The 19,071-nt window shown below is 38.3% G+C and overlaps 1 protein-coding gene across 4 annotated transcripts in view; it reads left to right on the top strand.

Moving 5' to 3' along the window:
• Nucleotides 1-19,071, top strand: part of LOC149836650 (golgin candidate 3-like) — a 60,175-nt gene that overhangs the window by 29,593 nt on the left and 11,511 nt on the right. For all 4 annotated transcript variants that reach the window (XM_090005499.1, XM_090005498.1, XM_090005500.1 and 1 more), the window contains exons 7-10: nucleotides 7,613-7,780; nucleotides 15,027-15,170; nucleotides 15,599-15,895; nucleotides 16,008-16,073. In XM_090005499.1, the coding sequence (XP_089861625.1) occupies nucleotides 7,613-7,780; nucleotides 15,027-15,170; nucleotides 15,599-15,895; nucleotides 16,008-16,073 (675 nt within the window). The remainder of the gene's footprint in view (nucleotides 1-7,612; nucleotides 7,781-15,026; nucleotides 15,171-15,598; nucleotides 15,896-16,007; nucleotides 16,074-19,071) is intronic.

Genomic DNA, 19,071 nt, shown 5'->3' on the forward strand with positions numbered 1-19,071 from the left:
CGAACATGTATACTTTTATGTATATTCTTACGTGTATAGTGTACACATATATTTGATATGCTAAAGTTCATCTATATTAGTAAAAAACAATTGGCTCTGAACATGAAGATGTGAAGATCTTCTTTTATCATCAACTGGACTGTTTGATGGGTCAAATTGAATGGTAAACTGAAAACTGCTTCTGCTAAGGATGAGTTTTCTTCCTCTCCCCCCCCCCCCCCCCTACCCCTATTCTAGGACTCAGAAGGCTGATTCAGTAGTTCTATAGAAGGTAATAAGTGAATTTCCTTTGGTGTTTCCGATTAATTTTTTTTCTTCAAAAGATTTTCAAATTCTAATTGCTCTGTGGCATCACTAAAGTATGTGAAACAGAGAATAGTGAGGGGAAACATAGGGATTGTATCCATAAAGTGTTAAATTATGTATTCAACCATGTAATGTATTTTATATATTATATATATAAGGTAATACATATACATATATTAATATATATGTATATGTATCTACTTATTATATATATAAAATATATATATTTCCTAATAGTAGTCGTAGGGGTACTTTAGTCTTTTTATGCATCTTCAATTTCTTGAATATGATCGTAATTTATTTTTACAATTTCCTTTTATCTTTTTTCTTTTTTTTCTTTTCATGTACTTTACCTTGGGGGGGGGCAACACACTAGTCGTTGGACCCCCTTGTGACCGTTGGAGGGGCTCCAACGACTATGTGTGGAGCCCCTCCCAAGGCTCTCTCTTGCCCTATAAATAAGGGCTTCCTCCCTTGTATTTTTATGCTTGTGGGATTATAGCCCAAGTTCTTATAGTGGAACTTATGACTTTTGGGTTCACATTTGTGCATTTGTGAGTTTGTGTTGTGCTCTTTGTGCACAAGTGTTCTTGTTGTGCGTGTGTGCTCACTTTTGTTTCAAAGAATATTATAATATTGTTCTTGGTATCTTGTTGGAGATACTTTTACATGGTATCAGAGCCACGTTGGTGATAAAGGATCATGAATTTATTTGTTTTTCGAGTACCTCGAAAACCGTGCCTTCAGACATTTGAAGATTGAAGTGGTGGAGCTTGCTTCTCAAATATTTTGGAAGAATCTTGTGCAAGTAAGAGTTTAAAATCTTGTGTTGGTGCGTATTTCTCCCTCCTTCTTTACTTCTTAATGGGTGAAAAAAAGTCTCATTTTGCTCTCGGCTTTAAGCTAAATGGATCCAACTATCATGTTTGGGCCGGGAACATGGAGGCTCATATAAAGGGAAAGGGTCTATGGGGTTATGTGCAAGACACAATCCCCGAACCGGAACCGAAAAATACCATTGTTAATGAGGTGAAATCAAAATTCTCGATGGAGAACAAATAACCAAAGCTCTTGAAGAGTACTCAAAAAAGCATGAGGAATGGGAAATGAGGAATTTTAAAATCCTCTCTTGGATTTTTTCCTCCGTAGAAACAAGAATCAATGCAAATATCATCAAGTTCAAGAAGGCCTCTCAAGCTTGCAATATCTTGAGAAGATGTACATGTCTAGGGATCTATCCCATAAATATTATCTTCAAAAGAGGGCGCTAACGCTTCAACAAGGGGAAATGTCTATAAGAGAGTATTTTGCCGAGCTCTCTTCTATTTGGGACGAGCTTGCAATGCTCGAACCAAAATGGAGTGGAGAAGCAATAGAGCTTCACCATAAACAATTAGAAGAAGATAGGTTCTTCAATTTTTTAAATGGGCTTAGGCCCGAATTTGAACAAATCCGGTCTTCCCTTTTATCCGCCTTCACTTCTCCTTCTCTTGAATATGTAATTACTAAACTTAGTGGGGAAGAGACTCACATGGGAATGAGCAAGAACCATCCAAGTGTTCTTGCTACTCCTCACATTGAAGAAAATAAAGGTGCTAATGCCGTATCAAGACCGGGGAATAATTTAAAGACCTACAAGCTCCCTCACTTCAAGAATCATAACTCAAGTGGTCAAGGAGCAAAGAGCGACTATAGCAAGCTTACATGCCGTTTTTGTAAAGAGCCAGGGCATATTAAACCTATTTGCCCAAAATGGAAGAAATTGCTTGCAACGACTATGACATCTCAACCGGAGGAACGACCGTCATCGTCAAATGTGTCCCTTTCTCTTCAACAAATTGTAGAAGCCTTACAACCTCTTTTCAAAGGAGGGATTTCCGGAGCCGCTATGACTACTTCCTCACCTCCTGGTAAGACATCTTGGCTTCTAGATTCCGATGCATTTTTTCACATGACATTGAGTGCTTGTTTTCTTTCCGAGTTTTCTAAAAATTCTCTTTCATCTTTTGTCTCAACGATGGATGAAACACCTCTTGAAATTAAAGGAATATGTAATTTTGAAAAACAAGATTTCTTTATTCCAAAAATTCATCTTATACCAAAACTAAGTTTAAATTTATTTTCGGTCTCTCAACTCTCGGACCATGGTTGCGATATAAAATTCTCTTCTAACAAATGTTGGATACAGGATCGCCGGTCCGGGAGATTGATTGGGGAAGGCTGTAGGAGAGGAGACCTCTACTATGTTGATTTTCTTCAAATTTCCAAGAATCAATTTTGGTAATGTTGCTCAAAACAAAGATATTCATGTATGGCATAAGAGACTGGGACATCCCAACATTGTTAAAATCTCTTATTTGCCTTTTATTAAACATCTTTGTAAAGATGATTTTGTATATAATGAATGTATTCTTGGGAAAATGAAAAGTATACCTTTTTCACAAAGATCCATGTTTACGACAAAACCCTTTGAAATTGTTCATTCCAATGTATGGGGTCCGACTCCTGTAATATCTAAAGGATGATTCTTGTACTATGTGATTTTTGTGGACGATTACACTAGATTTTGTTGGATATATTTTCTTAAACATAAACATGAAGTATTTTCAACTTTTAAAACTTTTCATATGATGGTTTTTAATCAATTCAATGGAATTTTAAAAATTCTTAGATTTGATTCTGGTGGTGAATACCTTTCAAACGAGTTCAAGAGTTACCTTGAAACTTATAGTATCCTCCATAAAAAATCTTGTCCTAAAACCCCTCAACAAAATGGGTTAGCTGAACGAAAGCATAGACATATCATTGAGACAACTAGAACCTTGCTCATTTTGCAAAATATTCCAAAGAAACTCTGGCCTGAGGCAGCTCTTGCATCGGTCTATCTCATAAATAGACTTCCATCAAAAAATTTGAACAAGATTTTCCCATTTGAAAAATTGTATGAGAAAGAACCTGATTATAGTAGGTTGAGGGTTTTTGGATGTAAATGTTTTGTTCTTACTGATAAAAACGACAAACTTTCCTCAAACGCCATTCCTTGCGCCTTTCTTGGTTATTCCGAAACCCAAAAGGGTTTTCAATGTTATGATGTTAAAAATGACAAACTGTATGTTTCCAGAAATGTAAGTTTTTTGGAAAATCTTAGTGGTTTCGAAAACCTTGATTCTAATGACGAAAACATAGATTATTCATTTTTATTTGATCTGTTAACTGAAAGTGATGATACTAGTGATGATGAGACAAATCAGAATGACTCCAGTGATAATGAAACCAAGGAAACCAGCCCTGTGTCTTCCCCATTTCCTCAACGTATTGATGAAGAACCTCCTAGGGACCCCATCACCTATACCCATAGAGATAGAAATACCTTCAGAAGTGCCCTTGAAAGATATGATGATGATAGTAAGATTGCTTCTCAAGGTAAGGAGAACCTTCGTAGGACCGAAAGACATAGAAAAACTCCTTCTAGGTTCATCTCATATGAATCATTTTCACCTAAACATAGAGCATGTCTAAGCGCCATTCATTCATATATAGAACTTAGAAACTTCGAGAAGCATGAAAATATCCTGAATGGATAGCTGCCATGGATAATGAACTCGGAGCTCTGAAAAAAGACAAGACATGGGAATTTCAAGACCTTCCTAGAGGTAAGAAAACAATAGGATGTAGATGGGTATTTAAGGTTAAGATTAAGAGTGACGGATCCCTCGAAAGATATAAGGCCCAACTGGTTGCAAAGGGGTATAGTCAAGAATATGAAATTGATTATGATGAGACCTTTGCTCCAGTAGCTCATATGGCCACTGCTCGTTGTCTCATCACTGTTGCATCCATTAACAATTGAAACATCTATCAAATGGATGTTAAGAATGCCTTCCTGAATGGTGATTTGAATGAAGAAGTTTATATGGATTCCCCACCTAGAATGGAGACTCCCAAAGGGAAAGTTCTTCCTCTTAGGAAAACACTCTATGGCCTAAAGCAAGCCCCTAAGGCTTGATATGACAGGTTTAACTCAGTAATGTTGGAAAATAGATTTTCTTCTTGTTTTACTGACACTGTTTTGTTTGTTAGAAAATTCAATGCAGGGATTGTGATTTTGCTGTTGTATGTGGATGATATGCTCATCACCGAAAGTGATTCTAATGGGGTTAAGAGTATAAAATCAATTTTAAAAGATAAATTTGAAATGTTTTGGGGAATTTAAGTAGCATACTCTCATAGATGGTATTTCTTATCTCAAACTAAGCTTGCTTCTGAGATCATTGACAGGTCAGGTATTACAGATGAAAAGGTTTGTTAAACTTCTGCTATAGTAGGAGCTAAAATGAAGATTGATGATGGTGTTCCTCTTTTGGATCCTACTCCCTACAGACAACTTGTTGGATCATTGATGTATCTGAGTATTACCATACCAGATATCTCTCATGCAATCCATACTGCAAGTTAGTTTCAGCACACACCAACTTCAGTCCACATGAGTGTCATCTTGCGAGTCGTAAGATACATAAAGGGTACTCTAAATAAGGGAGTTTTTCTTTCCTCTTCTTCAGATTTAAAGTTAATTGTTTATACTGACTTTGGTTGGGGAAGTGACCCAAATAACCGTCACTCCACCGTTGGTTTTTGTGTGTTCTTAGGAGACTCACTGATTTCGTGGAGATGTAAGAAACAACAAAAAGTTTCTCTATCTTTAATTAAAGTTGAATATCGTGCCATGACAACTACTACATTGGAAATTGTATGGATTCTTCAATTGCTAGAAGACATGGAGATCACAATAGAAAGGCCCACCAAGCTGAGTTGTGACAACAAAAGTGCAATTTCTATTGCGAAAAATCACACTTTTCATGAGCGGACTAAACACATCGAGATGAACTGCCACTATGTTCATGAGGTGTATCTCAAAGGAATCATTGACCTTCCATATGTCACGTCAGAATATCAGTTGACAGATTTCTTCACTAAAGCTTTGTGTGCTCCACGCTTCAATTTTCTCCTTAGCAAACTCTCGGTCATCCTGCCTTAAGTTTGAGGGGGGGGGGTGTTAAATTATGTATTCAACCATGTAATCTATTTTATATATTTTTTATATATAAGGTAATACATATACATATATTAATATATATGTATATGTATTTATGTCACATGGGTGCGGGTGCGACACGGGTGCGGCGCAATTTTAAAAATTTTGGACACGGGGACTTGGCTATATATATAGATATTTTTTAAAATATATATATATATATATATATATATATATTATAATAATATATCTATGTCACATGGGTGCGGGTGCGACACGGGTGCGGCACGGGTGCGGCACAATTTTAAAATTTTTGGACACGGGGACTCGGCAAAAAAAAAAAAAAAAAATATATATATATATATATAATTTTATTTTATTTTTAAAATGCCACAGCTGACAGCACAGTCTGTGTGTCTGTGCACAGTCACAGACTGTGACTGTGCACAGTCACAGGCACAACACTGTGCACAGGCACAGACTGTGCACAGGCACAGGCACAGACTGTGCACAGGCACAGACTGTGCACAGACACAGACTGTGCACAGGCACAGGCACAGGCACAGACTGTGCACAGGCACAGACTGTGCACAGGCACAGGCACAACACTGTGCACTGTGCACAGGCACAGACTGTGCACAGTCTGTGACTGTGCACACTGCACAGACTGTGCACACTGCACAGACTGTGCACAGTCACAGTCACGCAACACAGTCACAGTCTGCACTGTGCCTTTTTTTATATATATTTTTAAATAAAAAAATATAAAAAATTAGTTTTTTAGGGACATTTTTGGTCTCGGTCAAAGTTGACCGAGTCCAAAATGTGGACGGACTCGGCCTGGACTCGTTGACCGAGTCCGACTCGGCGTTGACCGAGTCCGGGCCGAGTCCGAAGCCGCACCCGAGTCCGCACCCGTGTCGGGGCGTGTCGACTCGGGTGTGGCACCTCCTTAGCCGAGTCCGTGTGACATAGTAATATATCCAGTGTGTGCATATATGCGGATATTGTCCTCTAAAGTTTGGCACCAGCATGAGTGTTTTTACAAACTTTGCAAATTATACTTTTGCCCTTGCAAAAAGGGGGGGTCCGGGGGCTCCCCCCGGTGCGGGTCCCGCTGCGCGGTCAGCGGGCGGGGGTCCATTGGGAGCAGCGCCCCCCAAATTTTTTTTCTTTTGGGGCTTATGTTTGATACTCATGCTATATATATATTTTTAAAATATATATAGAAGGATCATTTTTTTTGTTTTTTGCCCTAAAAATGGACATTTTTGGACTGTCAATGTTGACCGAGCCCAAAACAAGGATGGACTCGGCCTCAACTTGTTGACCGAGTCCGACTCGACATTGATAGAGTCCGAGCCGTGTTCGAAGCCGCACCCGTGTCGGGGCGTGTCGACTCGGGTGCGGCGCCTCTCTAGCCGAGTTCGTGTGACATAGATATGTATCTACTTATTATATATATATATAATATATATTTCAATTTTCTTTTTCTTTTTCTTAAATCTTTTTTCTTTTTTTCTTTTCATGTACTTTACCTTGGGGGGCCAACACACTAGTAGTTGGACCCCCTCCAACGGTCACATTTGTGACCGTTGGAGGGGCTCCAACGACTATGTGTGGAGCCCCTCTCAAGGCTCTCTCTTGCCCTATAAATAAGGGCTTCCTCCCTTGTATTTTTATGCTTGTGGGATTATAGCCCAAGCTCTTATAGTGAAACTTATGACTTTTGGGTTCACATTTGTGCATTTGTGAGTTTGTGTTGTGCTCTTTGTGCACAAGTGTTCTTGTTGTGCGTGTGTGCTCACTTTTGTTTCAAAGAATATTATAATATTGTTCTTGGTATCTTGTTGGAGATACTTTTACATAAAGGTGATCCACTTAAACTGTGAGAAAGAGTAAATGCTCTCTTGGAATTTGATACCGTGAACAGTGCTTTTAGTGATGAATGGAGAATAAAATTATTGAATATACATCATGATGTATCCCTAAATAATACAGCAATTGTTACCATGAAGTTTGGAAAATGATGGAAATTTCCATATCAACAAATGTATACTCATAGATGACTATGAATAATTAGTGGTCTGTACAAATATTTAGGAGGGGGGGGGGGGTATGCGACGTCTCCCTGTATTGGTATATGCACAATTTTTCCAGTCATATTAAAAGTACTTTCCTACTGTTTTACATTTGGTACTTTTATTAGTGATTCTTGTTGCATTTTTGGGCTTTCATCCTGTATGATGACCTAACTGGATGTTTGTCTAATAGGCTTCTGCAGAGATGAAAGAACTTCATGATAACTTGAGTAAGAAAATATTGGAAATAGAACGCTTGCAAGCAGAGTTGAGCAGAAGAGAGAGGGAAGAATCAGCACAGGCTTCTGAAAGCATGTCAAAGTCAATTGCTGCTCTGGAGAAAGAGAACACTGACCTAAAGGTTAGTGCACTTACGTACAGTGAATCACGGCATGGTTTTATGACACTATTTTTAATAGGCTTGGCACCTTGAGTATTAGTTTTCAGTGTAAGACTAATTTGCCTTTTTAAGACCTTGATTTGTCATTTATATGTGGTATATCCATGCTTATATATTCATGATCATGATTACTGGTTTTATCATTGTTCTATATTTCCAATGTGGTAGTTCCTATTGGATCTTTTTGTTTAATGCTGTGTGGAATATTGTCACTCTCTATGTACTACTAGGGTATGTTTGGGATGTTAACATCATTAGGCCAGGATATATGAATGTTTAAAACATTTGATTTTATTATTCATGACATTAAGATATTGCAATTTTATTTATTCTAATATGATTCTATTATATCTGTTTGGAAAGAAAGTGGGGGGAAGGGATAGTTTCCTATTTTTAAGGAGGGAAAGGGCTCATCTAATTTTCTATTTTCAAAGACAGAGGGGAGAAAAGGGGAAGGGTAATTTCCTATTTTTGTGGCTTTTTTATTGTATTTTACATTTCAAATATTTAGGTTCTCCTTGAACATTTAAACACGGCCAAATATTACCTTTTCCACCCATTATAACATATCAAAAAGCTGGCAAATATGCAAAAAATGGAAAGATAGGGTGATATTGCAATTTACCCAATATTGCAAAATATTGTTATATTGGGGTGTATCTGTAATAATGTGCCTTTAAAATAGCACATTCTTTGAAATGGTGCCATCTCTTATATAATTAAATATATGCATGCATTTTGGAAATTTCAAATGAAATTGCTGCAGTGTATTCTTTGAAATGTTGCCACCTTTTATGTAAAATATATGCATGCACTTGCAGACTTCAAATGAAAACACTGCCACCTTTATGTAGTCATAAGTCATCTAATTTTTCTGTTAACATTATTCTGATGTCTTAGCATATGTGCTTCTAGAATTGTTGCTAGTTTTTGGTGCTTTGCATAAATTAAGCGATGAATCAGATTTGGTAGCTGTTTTTCTTCCCTTTTTTTGCTTATGAATACAAGGGCTCCTCTTTTTTCATTTTGACATGGTATAATTTTTTGCAAAAGTTAAAACATCAGAAGTGATGCCAGAGAATATAGATATGAGACCCCACCTGACCTCAGTGTCCTTGCCCAAAATATAAAATTTGGAGAAAAGCTAACGGGAATATAGAAATCAGAAAAATAATGTGTTTTTTTCTGTAAAATTTAAACCAAAAGAGGCTCACTAACCTCCTTAGGAATTTTTTGTTTCATTGGAATACTTTGTTGATGATGACCTTGTAAGAATCTGAATAAGTCTTCAAGATAGAGCGCCTTCAAGCTTTGGAGAACAATCTTCAATCTGAAAATGTAAGAATCTGAATAAGTCTTCAAGATAGAGCGCCTTCAAGCTTTGGAGAACAATCTTCAATCTGAAAATCAAAGTAATGAAAGAGAAGAGAGGAAAGGAGGAGAGGAGGAAGACGCCAAAAGGAGAGAGAAAAGTAGGGCACGTAATATCTGTGTCCCTCTTCAATTATGTATATATAGGATCTTACACCTCTAAACAAAATACATGAAAACATTACAAGATTTACAAGTATGCCACCGCCCAAGTATGGGGGAGCATACGTACGGATATGGATCCCATATTGGATCCATATCCAAGACAAATACAATTCTAACATCCCCCCTCAAGTTGTGCATGAGTTTTCATCATGCCCAACTTGTTCTTCAAATGCCAAAACTGTGATCCAGTGAGTCCTTTGGTGAAAAGATCAGCAACTTGCTCAGAAGTATGTATATATGCAGGGGAGATTTCCTCATCTTCTATTTTCTGACGAATGAAATGTTGATCAATCTCAATATGCTTGGTACGACTGTGAAGTATGGGATTGAATGAAATTTTAATGGCACTTTGATTGTCAACCAACACGGAAGACTGAGCAATAGGAAGAGATAATTCCCCAAGGAGGTGACGAAGCCAAGTAGCATCAGTAGTGCCAGCAGCCATGGCCCTATATTCAGCTTCTGTGCTGGATTTTGCAATGGCGCGTTGTCTGCGACTACTCCAACAGACAAGGTTAGAATTGAGAAAGACACAATAGCCAGAAACAGATCGGCGTTCATCAAGGTCGGCTCCCCAATCAACATCAGTGTAAGTAGAGATAATATGACCATCCACAGTAGGAGACATGCGTTTATAAGTAAGTCCATCGCCAATAGTCCCCTTAAGATAACGTAAGATACGCTTGACAGCTTCCATATGAGTGTCTGTGGGAGCATGCATAAATTGGGAAACTTGATTGACAGCATATACAATGTCGGGCCGAGTGAATGTCAGATATTGAAGTTTCCCAACAATACTGCGATAAAAGGTCGGATCAGGATATGCAGGACTGCCATCTGAAACGTTCAACTTTGCATGCAAAATGCTGGGCGTGTTAATGGGCTTACAATCAGTCATACCAGAGGAGGTGAGAATATCAAGGGCATACTTGTGTTGGGAAAGAGTGAGAGAGTCATCAGTCCTGTCTAATTCAACACCCAAGAAGTATCTGAGGTCCCCGAGATCCTTCATTTTGAAGTGTTGTTCTAACACCTCTTTGACTTGAACGATGTGAGGGGAAGTATTACCCGTGAGAACTATGTCATCCACATATATCAATAACCAAGTGGTGATCCCTCCTTTGTGATAGATAAATAGAGAATGATCAAGGGCACTCTTCTGAAAACCAGCTTCTTGAATGTGAAGGGAGAACCTTTCAAACCATGAACGAGAAGCCTGTTTTAACCCATATAATGACTTGTGCAACTTGCATACCTATAAATTAGAATCATTAGTAGCATATCCTGGTGGCTGTTCCATGTAAACGTCCTCTTTGAGGAAACCATGAAGAAATGCATTTTTGACATCAAGTTGATGTAATGGCCATCAAAGAGTAACTGCAAGAGAAAGAATAACTCGAATGGTACTCATCTTAACAACAGGGCTGAAAGTCTCATCATAATCTTCGCCATGTTGTTGAGTGAAACCTCTAGCCACAAGTCGAGCTTTAAACCTATCAATACTGCCATCTGGTTTATATTTGATTATACTCATTTAGACCCAACAACATTCTTATCCCTTGGCCGTGGAACAACTTCCCATGTTTGACATTCATTCAAGGCTTCCATTTCTTCATTCATAGCTTCAATCCAACGGGAATTTTTAGAGGCTTGAGAATAACACTTTGGTTCAGTCTGTTTATGCAAACTGGTCATAAAAAGCTGAAAATCCAAAGTGAAAGTGTCATAGCTTACCCATCTATCCACGGGATGCCTCACTCGAGTGGACCTTCGTGGATGGGAAGGAACAATGGCAGAATCAGTAGTAGAGGCAGGAGTGCGACGAGAATAAACCAAGCTAGAAAACCTGTCTAAAGGAGGATCATCCATGTGGGCATCAGACATATCTGCTTCAATGTGAGTACTGTCATAAGGGGCTGGGAAGGTGGTCGGTTGAATCCCATCGCCTAAGATATCAGCACATAACCATGGATCATACAGTCTCGACGCTGAATCATGAAGAGCCTTGGAAGAAGTGTGAAACTGCAACCTGAGTTCATCAAAAACATGTCTTGAAATATGTATACGACCTGTTAGGGGATTATAGCACCTATAGCCTCGATAATGATCTGCATAGCCCACAAACTGACACATAACAGCCCGAGCTTGAAGTTTGTTCCGGAGGCTGGAATCAACATGAACATAACAAATGCATCCAAAAACCCGAAGCTCATCATACTTAGGATGCTCATGATTCAAAAGGAAGAAAGGAGATTTCCCTGCGAGAAGAGCTAAAGGCAATCGATTTATAACATAAACAGCCGTGTGAAATGCCTCAGTCCATAGAGTCATAGGGAGATCAGTGTCATGGAGCATGCTTAAGGCAGTCTCTACAATGTGCCGATGCTTGCGTTCTGCAATGCCATTTTGCTGTGGTGTGTGTGGACAAGATATCTGTCTAGTGATGCCATGATTTAGCAAGTATTCAGTAAATTCAGATGATAAATATTCACCACCACCATCACATTGAAAATGCACTATGTTGGATGAAAATTTGTTTTGAATGAGGGCATGAAATTGAGTGAACAGATGGAACACTTCAGACTTGTGTTTTATGAAGTGTATCCATGTATAGCGAGAAAAAGAATCAACAAAAATGACATAGTATCTACTGCCGGAAGAAGATGAGACAGGAGCTGGTCCCCAAACATCAGAGTAAATCGTCTCAAACAATTTAGAAGCTCTTTTATTGATGGAATTAAAAGGGAGGGCATGACTCTTACAAAGTTGACAACTTGAGCACATGCCTGACTCACTAACAGGACTCAAACTGGATTTGTGCAACAATCCATCCATAACAAGACTAGAAATAAAAGAATGACTATAATGACCTAATCGATTATGCCAAACAGAGGGCATATCAATTTGAGTCAAATTAACTTCATTCGGACTAATAGGAAAGGAAACAGGTGGACTGGACTTGGACACTGGAGGAGCTTCTTTGAGGACGTACATGTTGCCTTCACGAGTTCCTTCAGCGAATATCGTCTTGGTGAGAGGATCCTTGACAAAAACAGAGGAAGGAGTGAATTCAACTGATGAGGAAGAGTCATCAATGAGTTTAGATACTGAAATAATGTTTTTCTTGACATTAGGGACAACTAAAACATTGTGTAAAGGAAGAGAAGTATGCGGCAAAGAAACATATGCATTTCCAATGTGAGTAATTTTGTGATGAGTGCCATCACCTGTAACTACAAAACCTTTTGCTAAATATGGAGAAGCACTAGAGAGTTTACCTGCATCATCTGTTACATGGGCGGCAGCACCAGAATCCACATACCAGACACCATCATCATTTTGCTTGAGATTCAGGTTAGACATAGCTGCCATTAGGAGTTGTTGTGCATCGGGCGTGAAGGAGGAGGAAGACGATCTAGAAGTGGTAGAGGGGTTGGGCCTGTGATCACGTCGACCTCCCTTGGCTTTGTTCTGAGGATTGTGCCAACATTCAGATTTAACATGTCCTCTCTTGTTGCAATAGAAACATGTAGGGATACGCTTTGGCATGTTAACAGGAGTACTGACCTGAGGAGTAGGAAGAATACCCTTTCCTTGGCCGGATGTGTGAGCCCAAGTATGTGCACGCTGTCCTGACATACCATGTGTAGAAGTAACTAAAACACTAGGTGAAGTAGAAAGGTAAGCATCATGCCTGTGAACTCTACTAGCCTTATAATGCTGGATCAATTTTGCCTTTAAGTCTTCAAAAGAGGGTAAAGTAGGAAGAACCTCTAGAGCAGTGCAAAATATATCAAATTCTGACCCTAGTCCACTGAGGGCCTGCTGAACTTTATCCTTGTCTGAAATAGGATGACCAATAATGGCAAGTTGATCGCTGACATTTTTAATCTCATAGAGATACTCAAGTACAGATCTGGAGCCTCTATTGATGCTTTGAAATTGACGCTTCAATTGGAGATATCTAGCTTCTGAAACTTGAGAGTATGTATTTGCAAGCATATTCCATAATTGAAAAGCTGAGATATCATCATCTATACCTGCAAGCACTTCTTCAGAGAGAGTAGAAGTAATATAAGCAACTAAAGCCTGATCATGTGCCATCCATACGGCATATGCCGGATTAGGGATATTATCTGTAGCAGTCACCGAACTAGTAGCATCCTTTGTTTCACACAAAATCGATTCAGGCGGGACTGGAGTAGAGCTATCAATGTGACCATATAGACAATGGCTTTTAATGAAAGGTACTATTTGACGTTTCCACGTCAAATAGTTGGAATGGGTTAACTTTTGGGAGATGAGTTGGGAGAGGAAACTCGAAGAGAGGGCAGACATGGTTGTGCTGATATAATGCTGGAATGTAAGATTAAAGAAGCACCGTTTGACGTGAAGCAGAGAAAAGCAGTGCTGCTGTGAAACCCAACAAGAAACTAGCAGAAAATTACCCGCAAAGGATGGCGGATATGCTAGCAGAGAATATGCTGTTCGAAAAGCAATCGAAAGAGGGATAGCACGCAGGAAAACAGCAGAAAGATAGCAACATACAGCATGCAGGAAGGAGGGCAGAGATTCTAGCAAGAGGTCACGTATGAAAAACCAGTATGCATAAAAGAAAATCACCAAGATGAACACAGAACACAAGAGAATAACAATCAAAATAGACACAGACAGTATATTTTGACGTGGACAAAAAAAAATATTAGGGTTAGGGTATTTCTGCGATTTTAGGGTTAGGGTAAAGAAGACAGATTTGGGGGTTTGGATTACCAGGTGACGTTCTGCTCTGATACCATGTAAGAATCTGAATAAGTCTTCAAGATAGAGCGCCTTCAAGCTTTGGAGAACAATCTTCAATCTGAAAATCAAAGTAATGAAAGAGAAGAGAGGAAAGGAAGAGAGGAGGAAGACGCCAAAAGAAGAGAGAAAAGTAGGGCACGTAATATCTGTGTCCCTCTTCAATTATGTATATATAGGATCTTACACCTCTAAACAAAATACATGAAAACATTACAAGATTTACAAGTATGCCACCGCCCAAGTATGGGGGAGCATACGTACGGATATGGATCCCATATTGGATCCATATCCAAGACAAATACAATTCTAACAGACCTACCAGATGCAAGAGAATCTCTTTGCTGAAATGGTTTCATAGGGTGGATGGTGAGGGTGAACTTAGGTGAGAGTGAGAAATCCTAAATGTTGAGTTCCTCGAGCTTCTCTCTTCATCTAATGGTAGAGAGTTTTAAGACAAGGACAAAACTTTTACTTGTACAAATATGCCACACATGACTCCTTCAATCTTTTATGACTTTTTGACTCATTTGTCTCAGACAAGTCATAATTGGCTCCCAGGAAATCCTAGACATGGTTTTTGTCTTTTTAATAGAACTTATCCAAGTCTTCAGTGGCTAGCAACTCTGGCCTCAGTTAACCAAGTCTTAGCAAGTCTTGCTAAGTCTGAGATAATTTGGGGTCAATGTTCTAGATTGACACAGCAGGTGGGCAGCCTGGGTTGGTTTAGACGAGTTGACAAGTCAGCTGCCAGGTTTTTAAGCCTTGATTATGATGATTAGGAATTTTGGATTTTTATATAATTATACCTTTTCATGTTTCTTTTGCTATTTGATTGAAATTTTATGACTGGTTTTAGTTCCATATATTTCAGGTCCAATTATCAAAAAATTCTAGTGAGAAGGAAGAGGAAGCAACACCAAAATTTCATTTGGAACAAAAGCTTAAGGATGCATGCCAGGACAGGGACAAAGCATTGCAAGAGGTTGCTCGCTTGAAGAAACATTTGTTGGATAAGGTAGCAATTCCTGCACACTTTCATCAATTGGAAGTTTGTGCTTGACAATATATTGCCCGATCTACATTAGGCCATATTTTATAAGGGTACTTTCTCTTTACTGCCATATGTAATCTTCAATGTCCTACTGGACACTTGTGAACTGACCATTCTTGATGTATCACTTGTAGAACAATGCAATTTACAATTTAAATATTCATTTTTGATACATACAAGCACACACACATATATGTATGTATATATGTACTTATGGTTGTTCCTAATATTGGTTAAAAAGAATCGACCTGTCTGCTCCTCTGTGTGTGCCTTGTCTAACTTGTTTGCTACTCTTCATTTTTGCAAGTTGAATGAGCTCTAACTTTAGATGTTTTCTGTGAAAAGTTTGTGCTGAACTTGAAGTTGGTTTCTCCTGGTGTGGCATTATTTAGCATTTTGAAGAATCGGAGAAGATGGATGCTGATAGCAAACTCATTGAAGAACTCCAAGCAAATTGTGAATTTCAAAGGATTAGAATATTGCAGTTGGAAAGTTCCCTGAAGCAGACAATTTTAAGTCATGAAGAGGTAAAGAAGATCAATGGTAGTGAACTTCAGAGGTCTAATGAAATTATTAAGGACCTTAAGCAGAAACTGGCAAGTTGTATGAACACAATTGATTCAAAGAATGTTGAACTCTTGAATCTTCAGACAGCTCTTGGTCAATACTATGCTGAAAGTGAGGCCAAGGTACTTTTACCTAGATCATGTTTTTCCCTTTGGAGTAAGATGCACACTTTTGTGACAATGTGATTATTTTCATTTTTTGGATTTTGAGTCTTTGCTTGTATCTCCATGACAGGAACGACTGGTGGGTGATTTGGCTGTGGTTAGGGAAGATCTATCTCATATGTCCCAGTCATTAGTGGTATGATCTTTGTGATATTCTAGATGGACGACTCTTTTGTTTCATTCTGTATCACATGTTTTGATGTTAGAGTTTATGATCTGTTTAATTCCACAAACATGTGGAGTGTTTCCCTCAGTTTAATTTTGTTTTCTTTTTAAACCTTTTGCTTGTTGTTGGTGGGGTGTCAGATGTCAGCCAAAGCCAGTATGTTTTTCTAGTATTCCTTGTTGCATCCCTTATATGGATACTTACTATCTTACTAGATCTCCAAATAATGCAAATTAGGTCATATGATGTTTTTTCTGAATGCTCCTCATGTATCACCAGAACATATGGTGAATGAATGGTATAGACAGTGGAATGCTTTGCACATGAAAATCTGTACTTTGCCTAGATTATGCTGTTACAAACAAGTGACTTTCTGCAGGGGAAGTTTCTGCATCCCAAAGTTGGCATCCATCCTTTTTTGTGTTTTTCTTTGGATTCATTTCCTAAAAAGGTGTTGGGTGTACTGGGAAATGAATCCATGGGCTTCATATGGTAACATGATGAGCAGGGATAATGTTCATATGCTGAAAAAATGTGCGAAAGAAACCCCAAGCATCTCTTTTCTCAACTTTGAATCAGCTACCATAAATTGTCTAGGATACCTTGTAGTAGCGCAGTCTTATGAAAATTGTCTAATATGCTATGATGTCTTTCGGCAGATGATGTTGCTACCAGTGGCGGAGCTAGGTAGGGCTCAGAGTGGGCACGTGCCCACACCGACCCAAAAAATCCCTCACAATGGGGTTTGGGCCAGGGTGGGCACTGCCCGCCTTACCTAAAAAGGTTGCACCCTGGCTCCTATGTGTCTTTGTTGGGTAAGAAAGTAGGTTAATTTCCTGTTATGGGCCTACCTTTTACCTGATATTTTCTGTCAGGTACCATTTTTCCTGAATTTCTGATACATTCCCATGTTTTCCTGACAATATTCAAATTGGGACTTTAGGTTAAGCTCTGTTAAAACAAAGTTCAGTGGGATACATGTAAAGGTACTAAAAGTTTCTATTTTGCCCTTCCCCATTAGAACACCCATGATTGCCCTTTGAAACACAAGAATAAGAGAACTACCTCTATAGGCACCTTTTGAGGTTGTGAGCTTATGAACGGATTAAAGCCTGAAAAAGATCTGACCCATTGTTGGTTCTGGATAACATATATCCAAATTTAGATCAGACCTGAAACAAATACATTTAGGTTTACTTGGATCCACATTGGAAACAGACAAGCATTGCACTCATTTGAGTTAGGATATGGCTAACCCAACCCATTTTTACATAAAAATCAATAAGTTTAATTTGTTTTTAGTAGATGTGTAGCACAAAGTCTCATTTTTTTAAGCCAGATCGGCACTTTATTGCAAGATCTAAGTTAGATCTAGGTCTAGAAAAAGAACCAATCTTAAAAAACCAAATCCAAAACTGGATATGATTCATATTAAATAGTATATATATGAATTTGAGTTAGATTCATGACAAACATATTTGGATCTACTTGTATTGAGATTGGAAATGGATAAACATTATAGTTTGATTTGGGTCAAAATTGGGTCTAATCCTACTTGATTTTCTTGAAAATCAATGGGTTTAACTTGTTTTGAGCAGACCCAAATCGCAAAGTTTGCATTATGTAACCCATTAATTTCAGATCCAGTTCCAATATCACATAGCATCCTTATTCCAAAATCGGATCTGATCCAAAATTAATGGGTTATAGAATGCAAACTTTGATCTTGGGTCTGCCTAAAACGAGTTAAACCCAACTATAATGCTTATCCATTTCCAATCTAATATGAACAAACTTAAATATATTTGTTATGGATCTGACATGGATTCATACACATGCTATGCAATACAAAAATATGATTTTAGATTTGTTTTTGAGGATTGGTTCTTTTTCTAGATTTTAATCTTAGTTCTTTAAATGAAGTCATTAATATGGTTTAGAAAACCAGTGTTCATAACCTTTTCTGCAGATCCAGTTAGAGGGGGTTGGATCACATCTGAATCCAAAATGCTATCATTTGTTCGGAATAACATCCATGTCTGGAATTGGACCCCACTTATTGAAAATAGAAGTCAGCACCAGATCAACCCAGATCCAACTCGTTTGCAACCCTGTTCTACAAATCTTCACACAAACACACATACACATACACATATGTAAAGGGGACAGATTTAGTTCGAATGTAGCCTTTATTAAATCTGACCTAGTCAGATTCAGAATTATATTCAGATTTCATATTCAAATGGAAAAAAGGATAGCATTGGTTCTGGATCTGGTTAGCATTACCATAAGATAGCTAACCAGATATGTTTTCTACATATATTTGGATTCGGATGTGAAACCTCAAACTGAATCTGAATCCAATTTTTAATCAGAGTCTTCTTTCTTTACCAGATCTGACCACACACACACACACACACGCGCATGCACGCACGCACGCACGCACGCACACACACACACACACACACACATATATATATATATATATATATATATATATATATATATATATCGAGACAGAGACAGATTAGAGCATTGGTGCTTAATGCGTTTTCTGCTCTTCTGATGTTTTTCTTTTAGTTCCGACCCCATAAATGTGTTGGGCATGGTCATTTTACGAGGAATCCACACTTGGATCATGTATTTTCGATGAAAAAAATGATATTTGGAGCCTCAAAAATTTACAAAGATTTTAGACCGTTGATTTTTCAAACCTTATAAAAACCCACCCATGTGTCGGAATCAAACACTTCATGAGATGATCCCTATAAAATCAAGTACATAAATCACATCTGTACAGTCAGAATTAAAAAAATAAAATGACCCCCCCCCCCCCGAAAAAGCATTAAGCACGTATGCTCTACTCTCTCTCTCTATATATATATATACACACACACACCAAATGTTACTATGAGTTTGTTTTCTCCCTAGTTTAGAATCTTAGATTCTTGGCACTGGCTGTCAAGAT

Source organism: Nuphar pumila, chromosome 5 (assembly GCF_984573655.1).
Source record: "Nuphar pumila chromosome 5, dmNupPumi1.hap1.1, whole genome shotgun sequence".
NCBI lineage: Eukaryota > Viridiplantae > Streptophyta > Magnoliopsida > Nymphaeales > Nymphaeaceae > Nuphar > Nuphar pumila.